At 41.0% G+C, this 18,486-nt stretch overlaps 1 protein-coding gene across 2 annotated transcripts in view; it reads right to left on the bottom strand.

The window, feature by feature from the left end:
- FAR2 (fatty acyl CoA reductase 2) overlaps positions 1-16,601 on the bottom strand; it is a 78,768-nt gene extending 62,167 nt beyond the window's left edge. For both annotated transcript variants that reach the window (XM_010575322.1, XM_010575321.1), the window contains exon 1: positions 16,413-16,601. In XM_010575322.1, coding sequence (XP_010573624.1) covers positions 16,413-16,601 — 189 coding nt within the window. The remainder of the gene's footprint in view (positions 1-16,412) is intronic.
- Positions 16,602-18,486: the final 1,885 nt, after the last annotated feature.

Below are 18,486 nucleotides of genomic sequence, written 5' to 3'. Positions count from 1 at the left end.
AAAAATGTTTTTCCTGCTCAAATTATTCAGGTGGTTAATTCCTTGGGCGTGGGTACACATGCAATACCAGAAGCAGTGCAGTTGTATTCACCTGGTCTTGTGAAACATGACTTTATCGCTTCGTTCAGGGGTAGTCACATAGAAAGCAGTACAATAAAACCTTCTGTTACCCTACCGCACGTTCTTAAAGCCTAGTTTACACTTGAATACCTTGAATAGTAAGTGAAGTACTTTTAAAAAGGTTTAGAGGTCAGACTGAGAGGGTTTACAGACAGAATCATGAAGCTTTTGAGTGAGGAGTCTAACTACATGCTTGCTGTGTGTGTTACACACCTTTCATAAACAAAATGTTATAAACTTGAGACTACTACAGAGCCCTCTGGACACCTAATTTTTCAAGATGCTTTCACTATCAAAGAGAGACCCTACAGAATTTAATTCTTGCTTGAACCAAAGGGCAAATTTTCAATGAAATGAAAAAAATTTGCACCAACTAGGAATTTTTGCTGCAATTTTGAGCTCTAGTTCCAAATTTTAAAAATAAAAATCTGAAATAATTTTCAAAATCAAAAAAAACCTTCTGAAAAAAAAAAAAGTCAACTGTTATTTTAGAAGAGGTCACCCCAAAATACTTTTGGCTTTGTTGGTTTTTTATTTTTCTTCTTTTTTCTAGGGCCCTGGTGATGGAGCTCCACCAGAGCAATCCACGTAATTCAATACAAGAGCGCAGTTTGCTTGTCCTTATCCATGTGTTATTTGCCAAAAACCATTTGGGGGGGATTTTTTTTTCCTTCCCTACTAGGAAGATACTGACTGTTCACCACAAACATTTGCTTATATTCATGCAATACTTGCAGTATTACACAACTCTAATGCCTAGCAATGCCCAGCTTGGAGCCAGATTCAGGTTCCTGTTTTGCTGAGCCTGGCAGTAGTATGAAGGCTTGAAAACAGGGTTTAGTGTTTTGCAGATACAAAATCAGAGACCTTGCCCCTGAACTAAACTCTGAAACCCCACTTTTATGGTAAGATGGCAACAAAAGGAGACAATTAGCAGAGAGGCAAGGCAGATGAGAAGAAAACACATGATAATGCAGATCAAATGTACACACACAGTCAGCCAGTATCAAAGGTTACTTTGGTTTTTAAACAAGCAACATGCCATCACTTGTTTTTGTTATTATTACTTGCTATTTATATTGCAGCAGTGCCCAGAAGTCTCATCCAGAAAAAAGCACATCAAGCTCAGTCTCTTCCTTTAAATCTTGGTGCAATCAGACACAGACAACTGCAAGTTACTAGAATCAGTAATTTTTCCTCCAAAATGCAGGCCTCCAGCAGACTGGGAGAAAAATGATGACCATGGAGTTTTGGTAAATTCTGCCATTGTAGTGACCAACCTTGTTTCTTGTTATCACAGGTACAACGTGCTGCGCATTGTGGCATACACCCGCCTTGGTGTCAGTCTATTGCCTTTGTCCTTTGTTAATTGCCCTTAGTGCATCCTCTGTTCCTCTGCTATTCTCCAGTTCTGTGTTTTTATAATCCTGTGCTCTTTTAAGCATTTCAATGTGCTGCCACTGTGGGAGCAGATTAGCACTGGCATCAGCTGGTTTCCCAGCTCTGATTTTTCGTTACTGTACCTAACACTAAACAAGCTACTAATTCTCCAAGCTCAAGCTTTTGACCCTAGCTATTTATTTTTTGGCACATCTGAACTCTTCCAACTCTTCCAACACCACTGCCCATCACATGCCTACTGGGATATTTTAGGAACTGACAAGCAAACTAGTTACTTAATCCAGCGATTATCTTGAAGCTTAATGTATGAGAAGGAGATCATTCTAAATTTTCTCTCTCGTCTAAATCACACCCTAAGTAATGAGCCATATACTTGGCAAAACTCACCCAATCCAGTCTGTATCAACGCGAGGCAAGATTCTGTTAACTCTTCAGTGGCACCTGCTTCAACGCACCTCCTTGAGTTTAGGATAAAACAGACCCAAACTACAGCAGAAGACTGAGGCACGAGTGAAAGACATACCAACTTTCTTCAAAGAAAATGAATACTGCAAGGCTCATAAAATATTTGTCATCGCAATACCCAGACTCTTCTTCAGGTACCTCAGCATCACAGCCTCCACCAGCACAATCCATGTCAGTAACCACAGCAGCTGTAGATCATATTAGACTTGCTTAGAAGCCAGTGTCACTTTGCTTGCTGCAGGTTCCCAGCAGATTTGCAGGCATTGTAACTTTCTGTGGTAAGGTGACATAAACACGCAGGACAATAAAACCATGGGAAATCATGTAATTCTATCTTGGGAGAAGTACAGGCACAAGCTGTGACAGTCAGGCAGGAACAGAGATGCACAAAACCCCATCAAACTCACACGAAGTGCCACCTGGCACGGCGTGGTGCTAGGGGCTACGATGTAGGAAAACATTTAATCCCAGAAGTACACCTTGGAAGCAGTCATCTTACAGTTAGGATTTTTAAAGTGGAAGCTTACAGTAACTAAACAAATATAGGATCAAAAATCAGTCTAATGATAATTTTTGACAGAGTGCGTAAGGCATGCCTTGATCTTAAAAATATTTAGCTAGACCAGTAATCCTTTCCCTATGCCAACTCCAGATCAAACACAAGTCTGGTCACAAACAACAGGTTCTGGACTGCCACCTCCACAGTCCAGAGTGTGGCAGCGAATCACCCCTGTTCACAGAATTAGCATGGTTCCCCTCTGCAAAATCAGACCAGCTCACGCTGAATGTTTGGCTGCAGTCAGTCAGTTGCTGCTCACAATCACACCATCATTCACATTTAACTATGAATGGAAGAGCTGCTTCGCCACAGCAGTTTTTTCTTTCAAGAAGCAAAATTCATTTACAACGGGCTAACACTAATAATAGTCCCACCCCCAGCTCCCTTAAAAGAAAACAAAAGGCCTAATACAAGCCCCCAGAAAATTACCAACACCCAATTTTCACACTTGGGTTCCTTGGCACAAGTCAGACATTTTTATTTGTGTATGCAATGATGCGATTTGGAACATCACAATTTTTTTAAAGCTTTCTACCTAATATACTTGGCAGTCCTAATGAGTCTGGTGAATGAAATAAAAACAGCAGGCTGGATTTGCTAGGGTAAACTGCAGTTGAAGGTGACCTTCAGCAAACTTTTAAACTATATGATCTTCTGGAGGATCAATTTTAAGGTCAATTGTTTGGAACATAATGCAGCAGTCAGTACCGGTATGAAAAGCCTTATGAGCGCCTTCTGGCAATCATGGCATTCTGGGATACAAGGATACCTTGAATTTGTTTTCACTTTTCCAGTCGCAGCTCAAAGACAGGGACTGGGAGGAGGATGATGCATGAGCCAGCGACTCTTCTTTGCAGGCAGGACACCTAGCAGATCAAATGCTCCAGACTGTGCGCATCAAGACGTACCACTGTGTCACAAGTGGAAGCTCTGTCTTAGAGGTCCTAAGGCTCAGAGCATTCCCCCCATCTCCCCAGTATTTTAACAACTTTCTTTGTAGAAGGTATTATCCAGTGATCAGGTCTGAGGGTTTTAACTGGGAAGTCAAAACAGAAGATTAAAGACTCTGCCCCACTTAAGATTTCTTCTTAAACGGCAATGTTTTTTTCACAACAAACTTTATTTCTTTGCAAGGTCTTCTGACATAAAATTGGTTTTAGCATCCATCACTCAGTCATAGCCAGCTGCTAGATAAGAAAAACTACAGGTAAGGACAGCTGGAGTTAAATTTAGGAAAAGAGAAAAGCTTTAAGAAGCAGCTGGGGATAGAATGTAATAAAATCAGACATGAAGGATGAAACATGAGTTAACCTTATATTTTGTTGAATGACCAAATAGCAAATTCTGCTCTTTGGGTGCTGACTGATAGCTCCATTACCTACCCGCTTAACAAAACGATAAGCCTCCATTCTTAACTATGATTTGCAGGCCAAGATGTTCCCAAGAGAGGTTGCCTGAGGTTAGGTGTCCTTATTCAGCCCCAATTCAAAGCAAAGAACCCAAGCCCGCGTATGAGCTTTGGCACATGAGCAGCTCCGTCGGCGTCCAGAGTGGTTCTGAAGTGCAACAGCCCAAAAAGGAATCATGCCAACTCGCACACGTCAAGAGCCAAGTCACGGGCTCCAGCAAAACGACAAACATTGTTTAAAAACATGTTTGCTGAAGGCCTTGTTGGTGAACGGGTCACTTGGCAAAATCATGAACACAAAGCATGCTGTGCAGCTGCCTAAAAGCTCAGCTCTCCTATGTGCCTGAACAAAACCAGGATACAGGAGAAATCGGAGGGTTACAAAGGATGCCCAACAGGACTTCTCTAATGATGTCGCTCCATCTTTCTTGATGCCAGCAAAAGCTGCTGGGAAACAGCTCTGATTTCTGTTACTGATGTAAACTCTCAAGCCTGTGGAGTGGAGCTTTTCTTTTCAATGCTCTTTGTACTTTTCCTGTCCTCTTTGAAAATGCCATGCTGAACTCTTTACAATCACCCTCCCCTGCACCACGTTTCTTCCATACCTCTAATGCACACACTCTCGCTTCCTTGACTTACCACTTAGCATATGCAGACAGCAGTGGTGGTGATGCTGAAAGCTTTCTGCTGGCAAGAAAACCAACATCCAAAAAGGGACAATTTTCTGGATGGAGAGATCTCTGACTAGCATAAAAGTGAATTTTGTGGATTAGAGAATCTAAATCTTACCTTTACTCACTTGCAAAAATCTAATATTAGGATACTGTTTCCATTTCCAACTTGACACACGAGGCCAAGTTCAGATGCAATCACATGGGCAAAAGAAGTGTATGAGAGTCAGCAGTACCAATAAAACCATTGCTTCCTGGTTTTGGCAGCTTCCAAACCCAGAAACTGTCTAGCTTGCCTATCCTCGAAGGCTTTTAGGCTGGAGTCAGGCAGGAATGGTCTCCCAGATACAGAAGAGTGAATAACTGCATTTACATTCCTGTATCAAGCACTTCTTACTATGTTTAAGTCACCATCATCTGAAGTTGAAATATTGGCAGTGAAATCAAACTCATACACGCATTTTTTCTGTAAGAAACAAAATTATCCAGAACAAAAAGAAAAACCAACACAATGACATAGAACTGAAAGGACAACTGTAAATTACTTATTTGGGCCCATCACCTCTTTGAAATCCACCCTTCATGAGATACTCAACCAAAGCTAAACGAAGATACCAAGAGAAATTCTACTGATTTCAGGAACTGGGCCTTGGCTGCAAACCAGAAAGCACACAGGCATAAATGCAAATTCAAGCAATGTTATGAAGATCCTTTAAAGTTGTGACTCAACTGCAATCTTAGTTTGCTAACTCCCTGATGAGGTTCCCTCCTTCTTCTGTAAGACACCCTTGCACATCAAAGAAAAAATATTGTGAAGTAGATACAGGCTACAAGTGTCCAAAATATCACTGCTTATGGAGAACTAAAACCACATTTCATTTTACGTATGGTAGCAAATGCAGCCTGACTGTAACCTCTAGGCTGTTACTGACAAGAGAAAATCTTACCTTTGAGGGTTTTTAAAATTGCATCATTCTAAACGCACTGCTCATTTGCTTCAAGGGCTGAACCTTTCTTTATTTTGTTATTTATCAGCTGGCAGAATTCTTCACTGCAGACGTCATCACTAACACATGAATCCCTTGGCATATCCACCATTAAATAAAACAAAAACTGCTAGCTTGAAAGAGAGGACCTTTATGCATATGTATGCATTTGTGTGTATACAAATGGTATCTATTAATTGGACTGCAGAGCACAGTTTTGTGTTTACTGCATAAGAAGCTCATCCATAATTTTCCTTGGCTAAAATGAGGTCCCTGACCATCAGAGTTCTCAAAGAGCTGCATAAAATTAGCCACGATGTCTTTACAAATTTAGCAGAGTACTTGAATATTTATATTGAAACTTGTGCATAGTCTCTTGTTAGATATCTAATATGAAACTGAGATTTCTCCTTTCTTTTTTTTTACTTTATTGCACTAGCAACACATGCATTAGCTAGAGGGATTTTTCTGGAACGTTTATATTTGAGGCTCTGTATTCTCCCCTGGAAGTGTTGCTGTTTAGATCATGATCTACTTAACATCATGAAGTGATCTAAAATAAAAAACCAACCAACCAAAAACCCCTTTTGAAATCTGATGATTTATTGTGATTCCAGTCCAAGCCAAGGAAAAGTTGCATGAAACCAAGAAGTAAAGAGAAAAATGAAGGCCAGCTTTTACATATCATTCTGTAGGTCGTGAGTGTTTGTGTAGAATGACATGAAAGACAGAAACCATTAACCTCCTTGCTGTTGCAGCCAAGCAAGTAGGCGCATAGAATGCTGAGCTCCAGAAAGAGATCTTGCTAGACCCTTTGCACGAGACGTATTTTCTGTGCATACACCTAGCAAAGGTCACACGCACCTCGTGATAAGAGGCTGGTACAAGAGATGGAGTTTCTGCACAGCAAGGGCTGCAAGGCAGGTGGCCTCTGGTCAGACAGTGATGGTGGCCACCATACTTCACGCTGGGTTTGTCTTGCAAGTGCCTGAGCACCTGGACAAGTATCGGTGTTAGCGTCACTCTGCCAGTCGCGGTGGATGTGCCACATCAACGCTTCTAACAGCTGTTTTGAGTGAAAGGTGAGGAAACGGATGTGGCAGGTTTGGACACCAAAACGTTTTAATTCACAAAATGAAAGACAAACGCTCTTGAAATGAACTGTGAAGCATTTTGCTTTCAAGAAATTACTCATTCGAGAATAATTCACCTTGCTTCCACAGTTTCATTTAGCACTGTATCCTTGTTTTTCATTTAGTATTTTATGTCAATTAAACAATCTTAATTTCATTCTGATTTATTGTGCACCTGTTGCAAGTAATGTATAACTGGAGTAAATTGAAAATTGCAGTCTATTTTAAGAAAAGAAACACAAGTTGACTTTACTACTGCAAATACCCCCAGGAGCTGAATTACTGAAGACAGTTTGCAAAGCTGGAGCATTAAGCTGTGAACTCTCCTTGGTGGTGACAAAACTGAGGTTTGTATTCTGTACCACCCAGCAGAGCTTGTGACTAGCAGACAACCAGCAGACCCCATGGCTCGTCTGTATTTCAGCAGTATCACTTGTAATAAAAGACAATGCATCACACAATTAGGTCATAATCCTTCCTAGAGCTTCCAGGTACTATGAGTTCTGCTTTTAAGGGACAACATCAGCAGGAATCATTTTGATAACACTGGAGAACTGCATCTGTAAGTGACCAGAGCCTCATGTTTCAGGGAGAGATTCAAGCAGAAGTACAAGGAGAAGCCACGTAATAAGGGACCCAGCTTCTCGCAGTGGGAAATGCCTTTGTGAAGGGTCCAGAGCACAAGTCTTATGAGGAGCGGCTGAGGGAACTGGGGTTGTTTAGTCTGGAGAAGAGGAGACTGAGGGGAGACCTTATCGCTCTCTACAACTACCTGAAAGGAGGTTGTAGTGAGGTGGGGGTCGGTCTCTTCTCCCAGGCAACAAGCAATGGGACTAGAGGAAATGACCTCAAGTTGCACCAGGGGAGGTTTAGATTGGATATTAGGAAAAATTTCTTCACCGAAAGGGTTGTCAAGCACTGGAACAGGCTGCCCAGGGAAATAGTTGAGTCACCATCCCTGGAGGTATTTAAAAGATGTGTGGATGTGGTGCTTAGGGACATGGTTTAGTGGTGGACTTGGCAGTGTTAGGTTAGCGGTTGGACTCGATGATCTTAAGGGTCTTTTCCAACCTAAAAGATTCTATGATTCTATAACTTATTTGTGCTTCAAACACATATAGATAGAAAAAATAGTATTTCAGTCTTGGCCTATGGCCTACAGAATACTCTGAAACTCCTGGTGACAGTCTCTTCTGCCTCTGTTGCTACTGTTAAGAGAATCTATCTATGCTCTGGAAGTCAGATTTCATGGATGGAGTTTTCCTCCTCCGAAGGAGGCACTTCAGAACTGATTAGCCCAACACTTGACTGCCAGCAGCAACGACCAAATGATTAACCTTCCCTGTTATTTAGCACTGGTGAGGCCGCATCTGGAGAGCAGTGTCCAGTTGTGGAATGCACAGCACAAGAGAGAGATGGACATACTGGTGCAAGTCCAGTAAGGGGCCACGAAGATGATGAAGTGACTGGAGCAGCTCTCCTATGAGGAAAGGCTGAGAGAGCTGGGACTGTTCAGCCTTCAGAAGAAAAAGCTTAGGGGTATCTCACCAATGTTTATAAATACCTGATAGCAGGGAGTAAAGAAGAAGGTGGAGCCAGGCTCTTCTCAGGGGTATCCAGTGACAGGACAAGAGACAATGGGCGAAAGATGAAACCACATGAAATTCTGCCTGAATAGAAGAAAACACTTTTTTACTGTGAGAGCGATGGAGCACTGGCACAGGTGCCCGGATAGGTTGTGTAGTCTCCCTCCTTGGGCATTCAACACCCAGCTGGACGTGGTCCTGGGCAACCAGCTCTATCTGACCTGCTCTGAGCAGGAGGCTCGACTGGACAATCTCCAGAGGTCCCTGTCAACCTCGGCAATTCTGTGATCCTGTGAAAAGGTTCCGAGAGAGGAGTGTGAAAACAAGTTAGAAACAAAAGCGATTTGCATTTTCAAGCGTATAAAAAACTAGCTGAAACTGCAGAGAATGGAATTATTATTTTTTATATAATAAAGGACGCTACAGAGGTTTTATCATATCCCCTACTGATTAAAATAGGAGATGAAATTTCCTGGGAATAGCTACTGTACTGTGACAGTATCAAAGACTGATCTTAATTAGAAGACAAGAAGGAGACTTTATTTTCCCCTGAAACTGGAGAAGAGTACCTCTTTCAGACTCTTGATGTCAGTGGCTGGGAGGAACACAGAATTACCCAGGCCACAGGGATGTCTACATGATGTCATGACACAGGCAGAGAGCAAAAGAGAAACTGGACAACTTAACAAGACAAAGGAAGCAGAGTTTAGAGCTTGTTCTGCAAAATAAAATATTAGTTCTGCATAACTTTCAGGAACTGCACAGAAGAGAGAACAGGATGGGCGGCTCTCATACTTAACTTCTTCTGTTCTGCAATGCAATTAAGACTGAGGGGTAGAGAAGAACTTCTGTGTTGTTCAACAGATACTCGTCAAAAATTACTTCGCTGTTTAAATAACCGATCACAAAAAAAAATAAAAGTAACATCTAACTGAAAGATGAAAGACTTCTTTTACAGACTGTTTTAAATAAGGCCTAGAAACTCCTCTCCCATGCTCCTAAAAGCTCAATGAAGATTAACATATTTAGCAAAATTTGGGATAAGCAGGAAAACATTGACTGATCACATTGATATAGGAGAAATGATTAATTCAACAGGGCTATATGACAGGTACAAGGGTTTTGGCTTTAAATCAGGCACAATCCTTCTTATAATTCAAAAGTCATGGTGTTGATTCACTCCCATGGGCTCTCTGATCACCCTAAACTACTTCTCTCCTTTCTGCTCATGACCTTACCAGGCTTTTCATTCAGACTGAAAGACTTTTTGGACAAAGACTTGTGCTTGCATAACTATGGCTCCTGAACGCCAACATAAGGCAAATAAGATTTATCATATATCAATATGAGAAAAGAAGGTTTCCTCTTCTCCCTCATCCCCACCAACATCCTCTTGTAGTCCTCCATTACTTTCTTCCTCCACCTAGCTCCGCAACCCCATTCTCTTCCAGTTCCTTGCCCTGACTTTCACCAATGATAATGGCCTACTCTTCACACTTTTCCTTCTGATGCTTTTTACAAACTCTTTTTTTCTGAATGTTATCTCTGATAGCCTCTGCAGACCTGCTGTCTTCTCTTTTTTCCTCTAATTGTTTCTTTGGGATTTCTTCAGAAGTTTTCATATTACTGCAGCCTTTTATTTGTTCTTGTATCTTCTGCGTCTGTACTGTTTTTCCTCCATTACTAAGATTTCCACTGGTGTCACCATTATGTCATAAATTTATCCCCTTACTCAGCTGTTCCTGACCCACTTCTGTCTCTCTCTGCCATCTTTGAACTTAGCTGACGTCCCTCCTTTTGGATGACTTGATGTTCATTGTAACTTCTCATAACTAAAACATAAGTCCTTTCTTAGCAATATCACCAACTCATTATTTAACTGCTTCCTCTCTCTGTCCCTGGATGTCTAATTTGCATCACAATCCTGTCACCCACATTTTCTCTCCAGCTTCATTAAAAAAATGAGGGCTCATCTTTTGAGAATGGTGTATAGATGCCTCTCCACATTTTTTTCATGCCTGCTTTTGTATGTACATAGAACCTTACAGAACAAGTTTGCGGCCCTAAGAAAAGGAGTATGGACACAGCAACACGTTTTCAAATATGTAAGCATTTTCAAACTGACTATTGATCTGGGGTGCTCCATTTCTAACATTTCTAAATTAAAGTATCCCGAAGGGAATCAGTCTGCAAAATGCCAATGAGATGAATCAGACTCACCAGACACATTGAAAACTTTTAGCAAAGAAATACATTATATACTGAAAAGTATAGTTATTGTTATTTCTAATACTGTCATTAGTCACGTTTAAGTGTAACGAAAGACACACAGCAAAGAAGATTTAGGGCTGTTATAAATCCATAACTCTGAATGCATCCCTGATCAACTTACATAGTGTGTGGAGAAATTTTAAATTACTGTGCAGCATCCATGTATACTAAGTAGTGATGGAAACTGCATTATGACTACGAAACTGTGCAATGAGCCTATTTTCTCTGGGAATTGTCTCAGTCACACAAAGACATTCTTTCTTCCTCAGCAGATTGCAGCCTGAATTTATCTGACTGATGGAACGGAGGACACAACTGCAACCACCACCTTTCTTTCCCTCTTCCTCTTATCATGGTTTCTCCTCTGACATCTGAGTATGCATTAAAAAAACCCAACTTTAACCCCCTCGCCATTTCCAGCTAGCTGCACTTCCAGAGAAAGGAGCTGTAGGAAACCAAGTTCTACTGATGCTAATTGATAATAAGGTGGGCCTTTGTGCTTCTCAGCTTCTCCATTAGGCCCCTGGTAGGCATGGCTTTGCATGTGGAACAGATGAAAGAGTAGGTAGGCCTGCCAGATCTTCCAACTTAGCTGAAAGCTGATGGGTGAGATTCTACACCCTGAGTCATGACACGGGTTGGATGTCCATCAAATGAGGAGGAGCTGTCACCATACAAGGCTGCAGCTTTGGCGCAGCACCCAGAAAAGACTGTATCATTGCACTTTGCTTGTTCCAGATGCCCATATTCCAGCTGAGCCTAGAGCCAAGGAGCAGCAGCAGCAGCACGGCTGCAAACATCCAACAGCAGAAAGTGACACCAGGGGTATGTGAGTGCGTCTTGGGCTCAGGACTAATGGTGGCTTCTTTTTTGTCCACTGTGAAAGGTTATCTTGCTGGAAGCACCAGCTGTCTTGTCAGCCCTTCCTTGTGCTGTAGGAAGCAGGCTATTAGCCGCTAACATATAAAGCAAAACCTTACCAGCCTTCTTCAAACAGAAACACAAGTTGTAGAAGAAAAAGAAATGAAATGGAACAAGGCAACAGATGGTGTTAGCTTAGGAAAGAGGAACAGAATGGTTCAAGACCCTTGCCTGCATTTATGTCAGCTATGTTACTGCCCTTAAGATTTAGCTCCTCTCTACCACATGGTTTACAAATCATGGGGTCAAGTAAGAAATAAATGTTTGCTAAAATGACAGATTTGTTCCTTTGGTACACAAATACCAGAGTTATTTCTGATAATCTACTGACAAAAGTGAGGCAAATCTACGTAAATACTAAACTAGAAAACATCTTCAGTTCTGTTCCACTCCAATTAGCAGTTTCCAGACCTCTTACTGAGCAAGTGGGATCCCGTTCCATCAACCAAAAAACCTCATTACTCTGATCCAGGTACTGATCCAGGCACCACTGTAGTGGTCGCAGCAGATTTAGGGGCTGCTGTTCCAGAGGGAGTGACACTGCACTGATTTGGCGTGGAGAACTTTTACTGCTTATGGTGATGAGCAAGGCACATGAGCAAGGGAGTGGAGAAAGGGATAGTCAACGGAGGTGGAAAAAGAGAATTCTGGCATGATTTGGTGAAATTTATAGGGTTACAGGAGGGTCTTGCTGTATATTTGCTGATAAGCGTAGCATACTTGACAAGGAAATACTGAAGAGGCAAAGGTGTCTCATAACACTGGACTGCTGCTGTTTTCAGTGGTCAGTCCCATCATAATGTGTAGTTCCAGACAAAGCTTTGCAGGGAAGAGAAGGTCTATCTGTACCATCCACCGTAACTATAAGGGTTAAGCATAAGGGTTAACTGTGGTTGGACATCATGAAAAAAGCAGTAGCATTTTACAGGATTTCTGGTCAGACCCAGCAATATTTGCTCCCCATTTTCAGCAGCCTCACAGCCTCCCCATTTTCTCTCTGAATTATCAGAGACATTAACAAGAGTCTTTTCCACTCCCCACTTTAACTGATCTTTCTAATTAGGAGCACTGAACAAATAGATCTGAGAAACAGCCTGGCAGCAGCAAGCAGCCTTGGTTCACTGCATGCAGAGCATGGAAAAAGCTCTGCTCTCCCAGGGACAACGTGAAAGCTACAACCAGTGACTCAGCGTTAGCCCAGTAACAGCTCTCCAGGGAATCTGAGACAACCCCTCCAAGCATTCCTGCCTATTTTTGCGCACGGAGGGATCAGACAACAAACAATACTCCTTGAAACAATTCCCTACTTCTGATAAATATACACCTCCCATCAACTAATGAGTAAACAGCACTGTCAAGCTTTGCCTTGTGATCCACATCGATGGACACATCTGGGGTGAAGCCAATACTGAAATCTAGGGTTTTGTATAACAGCTGCGCTCTGTGCCATGCAGACATGGCATTTCATTAAGCACAGGGTAATAGCTTGATTCCCTTAGGGACTCACTGCTGGAAAATAGAACATCTCCTTTCATAAATAGGCAAGGTCACCAAGCACCGCACATTCCTCAATGCACATGCTCATTTTGGAGTTGATGCTGAGATAATTGAGTATCTGTTCATTATACATTTCATATTAATGCAATAATGCATCTTCATGTAAAACTAATTTTACAAGATCTGAGGAAAACCAGCATTATATCACATTTCAATGCCATGTGTTCAGCTACTCCAGAATACAGTGGAAAAATTCTGATTTCTGCCCAAATTATTTTTTATAATTACTCTTCATGTTGCGTTGAGTTTGAAAAATTGCATGTAATAAACATCGAAAAGCACAAACCAAGGTATTTTGCCCCTTCACACCTCAGCACCTTTTTGTAACTTACAGATGCTTTTTTATGGATGCTTTTTTATGGAGTCATCTTTCAGCATATTCACATGTACACACTGTGAACAAGACAGTTCACAAATGTGACACCTCAAAGTTTAAGCCCCTGTACATACAATGATAGAAACCACAAAAAACTTCATAGAGATATATGAAGAGAGATGAAAAAATTACAGGCAATTTCTTTTCTAATATTGTTAAGTACTATCAAAAAATCAGGAGTCCCCAGAGGACCTTACCTGAAGGACCTAAGCATTATGCAGTGCAACTAATTCCTGCCAATCTACTTCTCTGCTTTCATCTTATTTCATCCCAAATACTACCTTTATCTGTTTGTTTAGAATATTTAGAAGCTGGCAACCTGTTTTTCTCTATCCCTCTGTTTCCTGGGATACTTCTCTTCTGGATGTGAAAATGAGAAACTCCAGAGGATAATACTGGTCAAAACATAATGTAAAAGAAGAAAGAGCTACTTGCAAAGTGAATGTATGATCGGTCAGTAGAGAAGATTACATAGGGTAGAATACAAAACTAGAAATATTTTCACCTAAAACCAGATAGCAATACTGTATTGCATTAAATCCAACAGTTTGTGGGGGAAAAGAATAATTATGCAGTAGAGATTAGAATATATACATACATGTAAGGAAGAGAAAGGATTTTATTCTGAATTTTCCTGTGCTTACTCAAATAGATGCAATCTTCATCAGTGATTATGATCAGGAGTGTCAAATGCAAATGTTGCCTTAAGACTTGGAGTAAGCTTTTGCTGCATTTTTATTTGTTATATAGCTCAGGGGTTTCCCAAACTGAAGAATGCAAACCACAACTGTAAATGAAAGTGTAGTCTCTAGATTGTGAATAACTGATTATGTGGCTTAAAGGCATACAGCAAATGTAACTGGAAACAATCTGCAAAAATGTTAACAATACTGTTTCTTGCCCTCTTCGTCTGCCATGAAATTACCAGTTGCTGGAATTAACAGTTTCACATCTAGAAAAAAACAAAGGTTGTCAATGTTTTCACATGGAAATAACCTTTGAACAGTCGGGTTTCTGCCTTAGGGAAGTATTTTTGGTTTATTTTAAAAAGATCAGCATCAAAAAAGTCACCTTCTTCCTTGAGGGGACCTGAATGAGTTGTGAGCATACTCCTAGAGTTTTTATTTCAAGGCTGCAGCAGCCTACCTTAGAGACTCGCCTCCTTCTTTTGTTCATTGAAACACATTGAAGCAGGCTGTCAAAGGTTCAAGGAGAGGTTATCAAGTCCTATTTGCTGTTAGCATGTCTAAAACTGCTGACACATGCTAGGAGAAAAAAGGGTACATCTAGCACAGCTGCAACAATAAAACACCTACTGGGGAACCTCACCTAGAGCTAACAACACTAAGCAGTGTTGGCCAACAGAAGAGATAAGCCAGTAATATTTATACATAAAATGCAAATAAAGCCTATAGAGGTCCTGAAAAATAGCTAGGTTTGTCATTTTCTTAGTGGTTTAAAAAAAAAAGGGGGGGGGGGGGCAAAAAACTATGCAAACACACCGCATATGGGATTTTGTTTTTGATGATGAAAACCATTACCCACAGCCTTCAGTGATGAAAGCTGTAGAAACAGCTGAAAAGTGTTCATTAAAAGGAAAAGTAATGAAAAATTCTGCACTTGACAGACTTGCAAAAAGCAACCAATGCAATATTTTCCTCTTATATCACTCACAAATTTTCCTGAATTTGAAAATAACCTACCCTCTGTTGAAAACACACCAAAAAAAAAAAAAAAATCAAACTCTGTTGTTGGACATACTTAAGACTTTTCTAGTTTGATGCCTCAAAATGTTAGGAGGAAAAATGCATGCCTTCTCCAAGACTTACTTATTGCTAAGTTATCTATAGACCTATTTTACCTCTAACTCCAGTAGGAGGGGGAGGAGTACTTTTCCAGTCAAGTCTTGTTCAAAGCTTTAGACCAATACTCTAAAGATATGTTGACACTTCTCAGATTAATTCCAAGTAATTCCTTGCGTACTAGGGCCAGATCTGTCCCTTCCCCTCATTTCACATCAGCTATGTACAAATTCACACCAGCAGTTAGCGTTGGCTTGAACTCTGGCACTTACCATAGCTAGAGGAGTCTGAGCAAGTTCATGACCTCACCACTGGCCTAAGCTCCTGAAGACCTTGAGGTCCTCAGGCCAAGTCCACTCTAGATAACTGGTCTAGCAGTTTCTACTTACAAATCTTTACATTAAATGCAGCAAAGGGCTTTGACATCCTTCTTGACACTAGAGAACTGGATTTCCTCACCGGGGTGGCAAGCTAAAAGTTCAACAGAAACAAGCCACATGGGTGGAGCTCACACAGGTTTGGTCTTCAACTGAGGTTTCTCTTAGCCTTCCTGTTCTGCTGCAGGCAACTTTGGAAAACACCCTTTACAAATGCAGCAGCATTTTAACACTTCATAAATAAGGTTAAACTGGAGCTGACATCAGAATACGGCAGATGCCCTAGTGTACTGCAGCAATGCACTGCCCACTATACATTGCCACTAGGCTTAGTCTTATGAAATGAATTTAATGCCCCAGTAAGGGCAAGGAGTAGGGTGTGATGAGCTCACACTCAGCTTTATTTTTGAATGCTAATGTTCGAATATTAAGTTTTGAAAGTGGTGGAAGGAAAAGTTTACGAAAGCAAAGTGCTGCTCTTCTTGTAAAAAGGAAATTTCCTAAGTTAACATGCTTTTGAAAAAATTAATTCACAACAAACAGCAATGCAAAAAGGAAGAAAAACAATTACATCACTACAGTGTAAAATGCTGCATCACCTATCAAAATCAGACAGATCCAGGTTCATTCATGTACAATTTGTTTGTTTGTTTTAGACACAACGAAAATATACAATGGTTACAGCAGAAGATGGTATTTTGTTCTTTAACAGAAGTCCTTTGCTTCACCCAGCTAAATGGATTTCAGATTAGACTCTAGAATAAAATATAGAAACTTACCTTGCATTTCAACATGTTGGCCACTCTCTCTTGCATTGATTGTCCAGCCTTTGGCCTGACAAGTATATAAACTGCTTTCACTTCAGGGCTGGAGCGCAGAAGCTTTTCCACCAGTACTTTGCCCATGAAACCTGTAGCTCCTGTGATAAGTACGGTCTTTCCATTGTAATAAGCTGAGACTGAAGACATGGTGCTTTCTTGTTCTGTCCTTCCTTTAACTTCCTGCAGGAGGTACCTGAGAAGATGCAGAAATAAAGCTTTAAGGGCTTTTGAGTCAAGACATAGATCAGTTATTTGGGAGCTACAGTCTGAGATAACTTTTCCTAGTCAGCTATAGCAGCTCACATTAGTTCAGTCAATGGCAATTTAGAAGATGTTTTTTTAAACAGCCTTTATTATGAAAATAAACCACAAAAATTAAAAAGGTTAATCTGAGAAGCTTAAAAAATCAAGCTCAGCCTTATTCTCCATATTATACCATAGCTGCACCCAGCAGTCACCATTTAGAACATAACTTGTGCTGTCTGAGACTCCTAGCAGTAGATGCTCACTGCAGTGTTGAATAGCATTTATCTCCTACACTGTGAAGTGGCAGCCATGAAGATATGCAGTTATCCCTACAAGACAAAGTAGAAACAGATCTCCTCACAAACACTGCAGGTACAAATGCTGTGTTTTCCACTTTAATTCCACTGTGCCAGGCTGTTGCATTTCTTGTCAGCTATCACACAGCAACATGCTCAGTCTTTTCCTGTTCTCTTGACTTGGAATAAAACCATGAAGAAAGCTCTTCTTCACGGAAGATATAGTGCAATGACATTGCTCTGCAACACCACGCTCCTGTGTGTAGGTCATCACCCACTATTGGCTGTTAAAGCCAAAATTCATCCCGTTTGACTCTAAGGAACATAGATGTCATATGCTTGCCCTGGAGAGTTTAGCTTGTTCGAACTGCCCTTTGGAGATCCACTGACTATATAAGGGAGCTGACATGACTAGGCTCCCACATGAAGTGTCCCAGTTAAGTATTTTAATTAGATACAATGGTTTCAGGCCTACATGTCCCCAGCCATCCCGATTCAAACTTTAAGTTGATTAAATGACAAACAAGGATGGACTGAATCCTCTTAATATAGCCCCTCTCTCTGTTAGACTAACGGAAGGAAAGAAAACCCTCCTATCTTTGAAGTGCTGCAGATCACAGCATGCACAAACCATTTACATGGCAAGGGAAAGGCTCATGAAAAATACAAATCGATGTTTTGAAAAAAGCTTACTAACTTTGAAAGAAAAAGAAACAAGAACAGTAGAACACTGTCGATCAAGTATTCAAGAACCAGGACAATGATCTTCAAGTACCCCCAAAAAAACTTCTTCCTCCTGCAGAAGCTTCAGAAACACTGTTGGCCATTTCAAGTTTCTCACATGATGAGTCAACTGCATGTTAATAAAATGCAAACACATCAAAACAGAAATACAGCATTTGCTGCATTTTTGCAGTCTTCCAAGATTCCCTGCTCTCACCAACCCTTTTGCATTTCTGAAACCTAGTAAACCATTCAGGGACAGTGAAGTAGCCTAACTTAGAGCAAAAACCACAAGCCTTCATACAGAAACATCTTATATAATGAGTCCTTGGCTTGGACCAACACAAATGAACAACACCAAAGAGTTTAAAGTATTGTAAGAACCTTGGCTACATGTGATGATAGGTTAAATTCCCTTCACCTCATGGGAACATGAGAGAAATATAGCTTGTCCTACAGCGCATTCCTTCCTCAGGATGGAGTGAGGTATCTTACCCCAGAAAACTGACCGCCAGCTATGTGAATCAAGAGAAGCACCACGGATCAACCCTTACAAGGTGTACTGTGTTCATGGCAACACTCAGGAACGTGCTTGGCTGGACTGCGATCCCCAAGGCGTTACCACTCACAACAGTGAAAAGTGATCCATGGTCTGTGTCAGTCTGCGGTCATTATCCGGGTCTACAGCTGATCCATCTACCCAGACCTGACTTTGCATTCCTACCAATCTACAGTGTTTTCACAATCACTGTACTGCTACGTGGAAA

Source organism: Haliaeetus leucocephalus, unplaced genomic scaffold (assembly GCF_000737465.1).
Source record: "Haliaeetus leucocephalus isolate CR32 unplaced genomic scaffold, Haliaeetus_leucocephalus-4.0 Scaffold473, whole genome shotgun sequence".
NCBI lineage: Eukaryota > Metazoa > Chordata > Aves > Accipitriformes > Accipitridae > Haliaeetus > Haliaeetus leucocephalus.
This window is presented reverse-complemented; position numbering and strand designations above follow the sequence as displayed.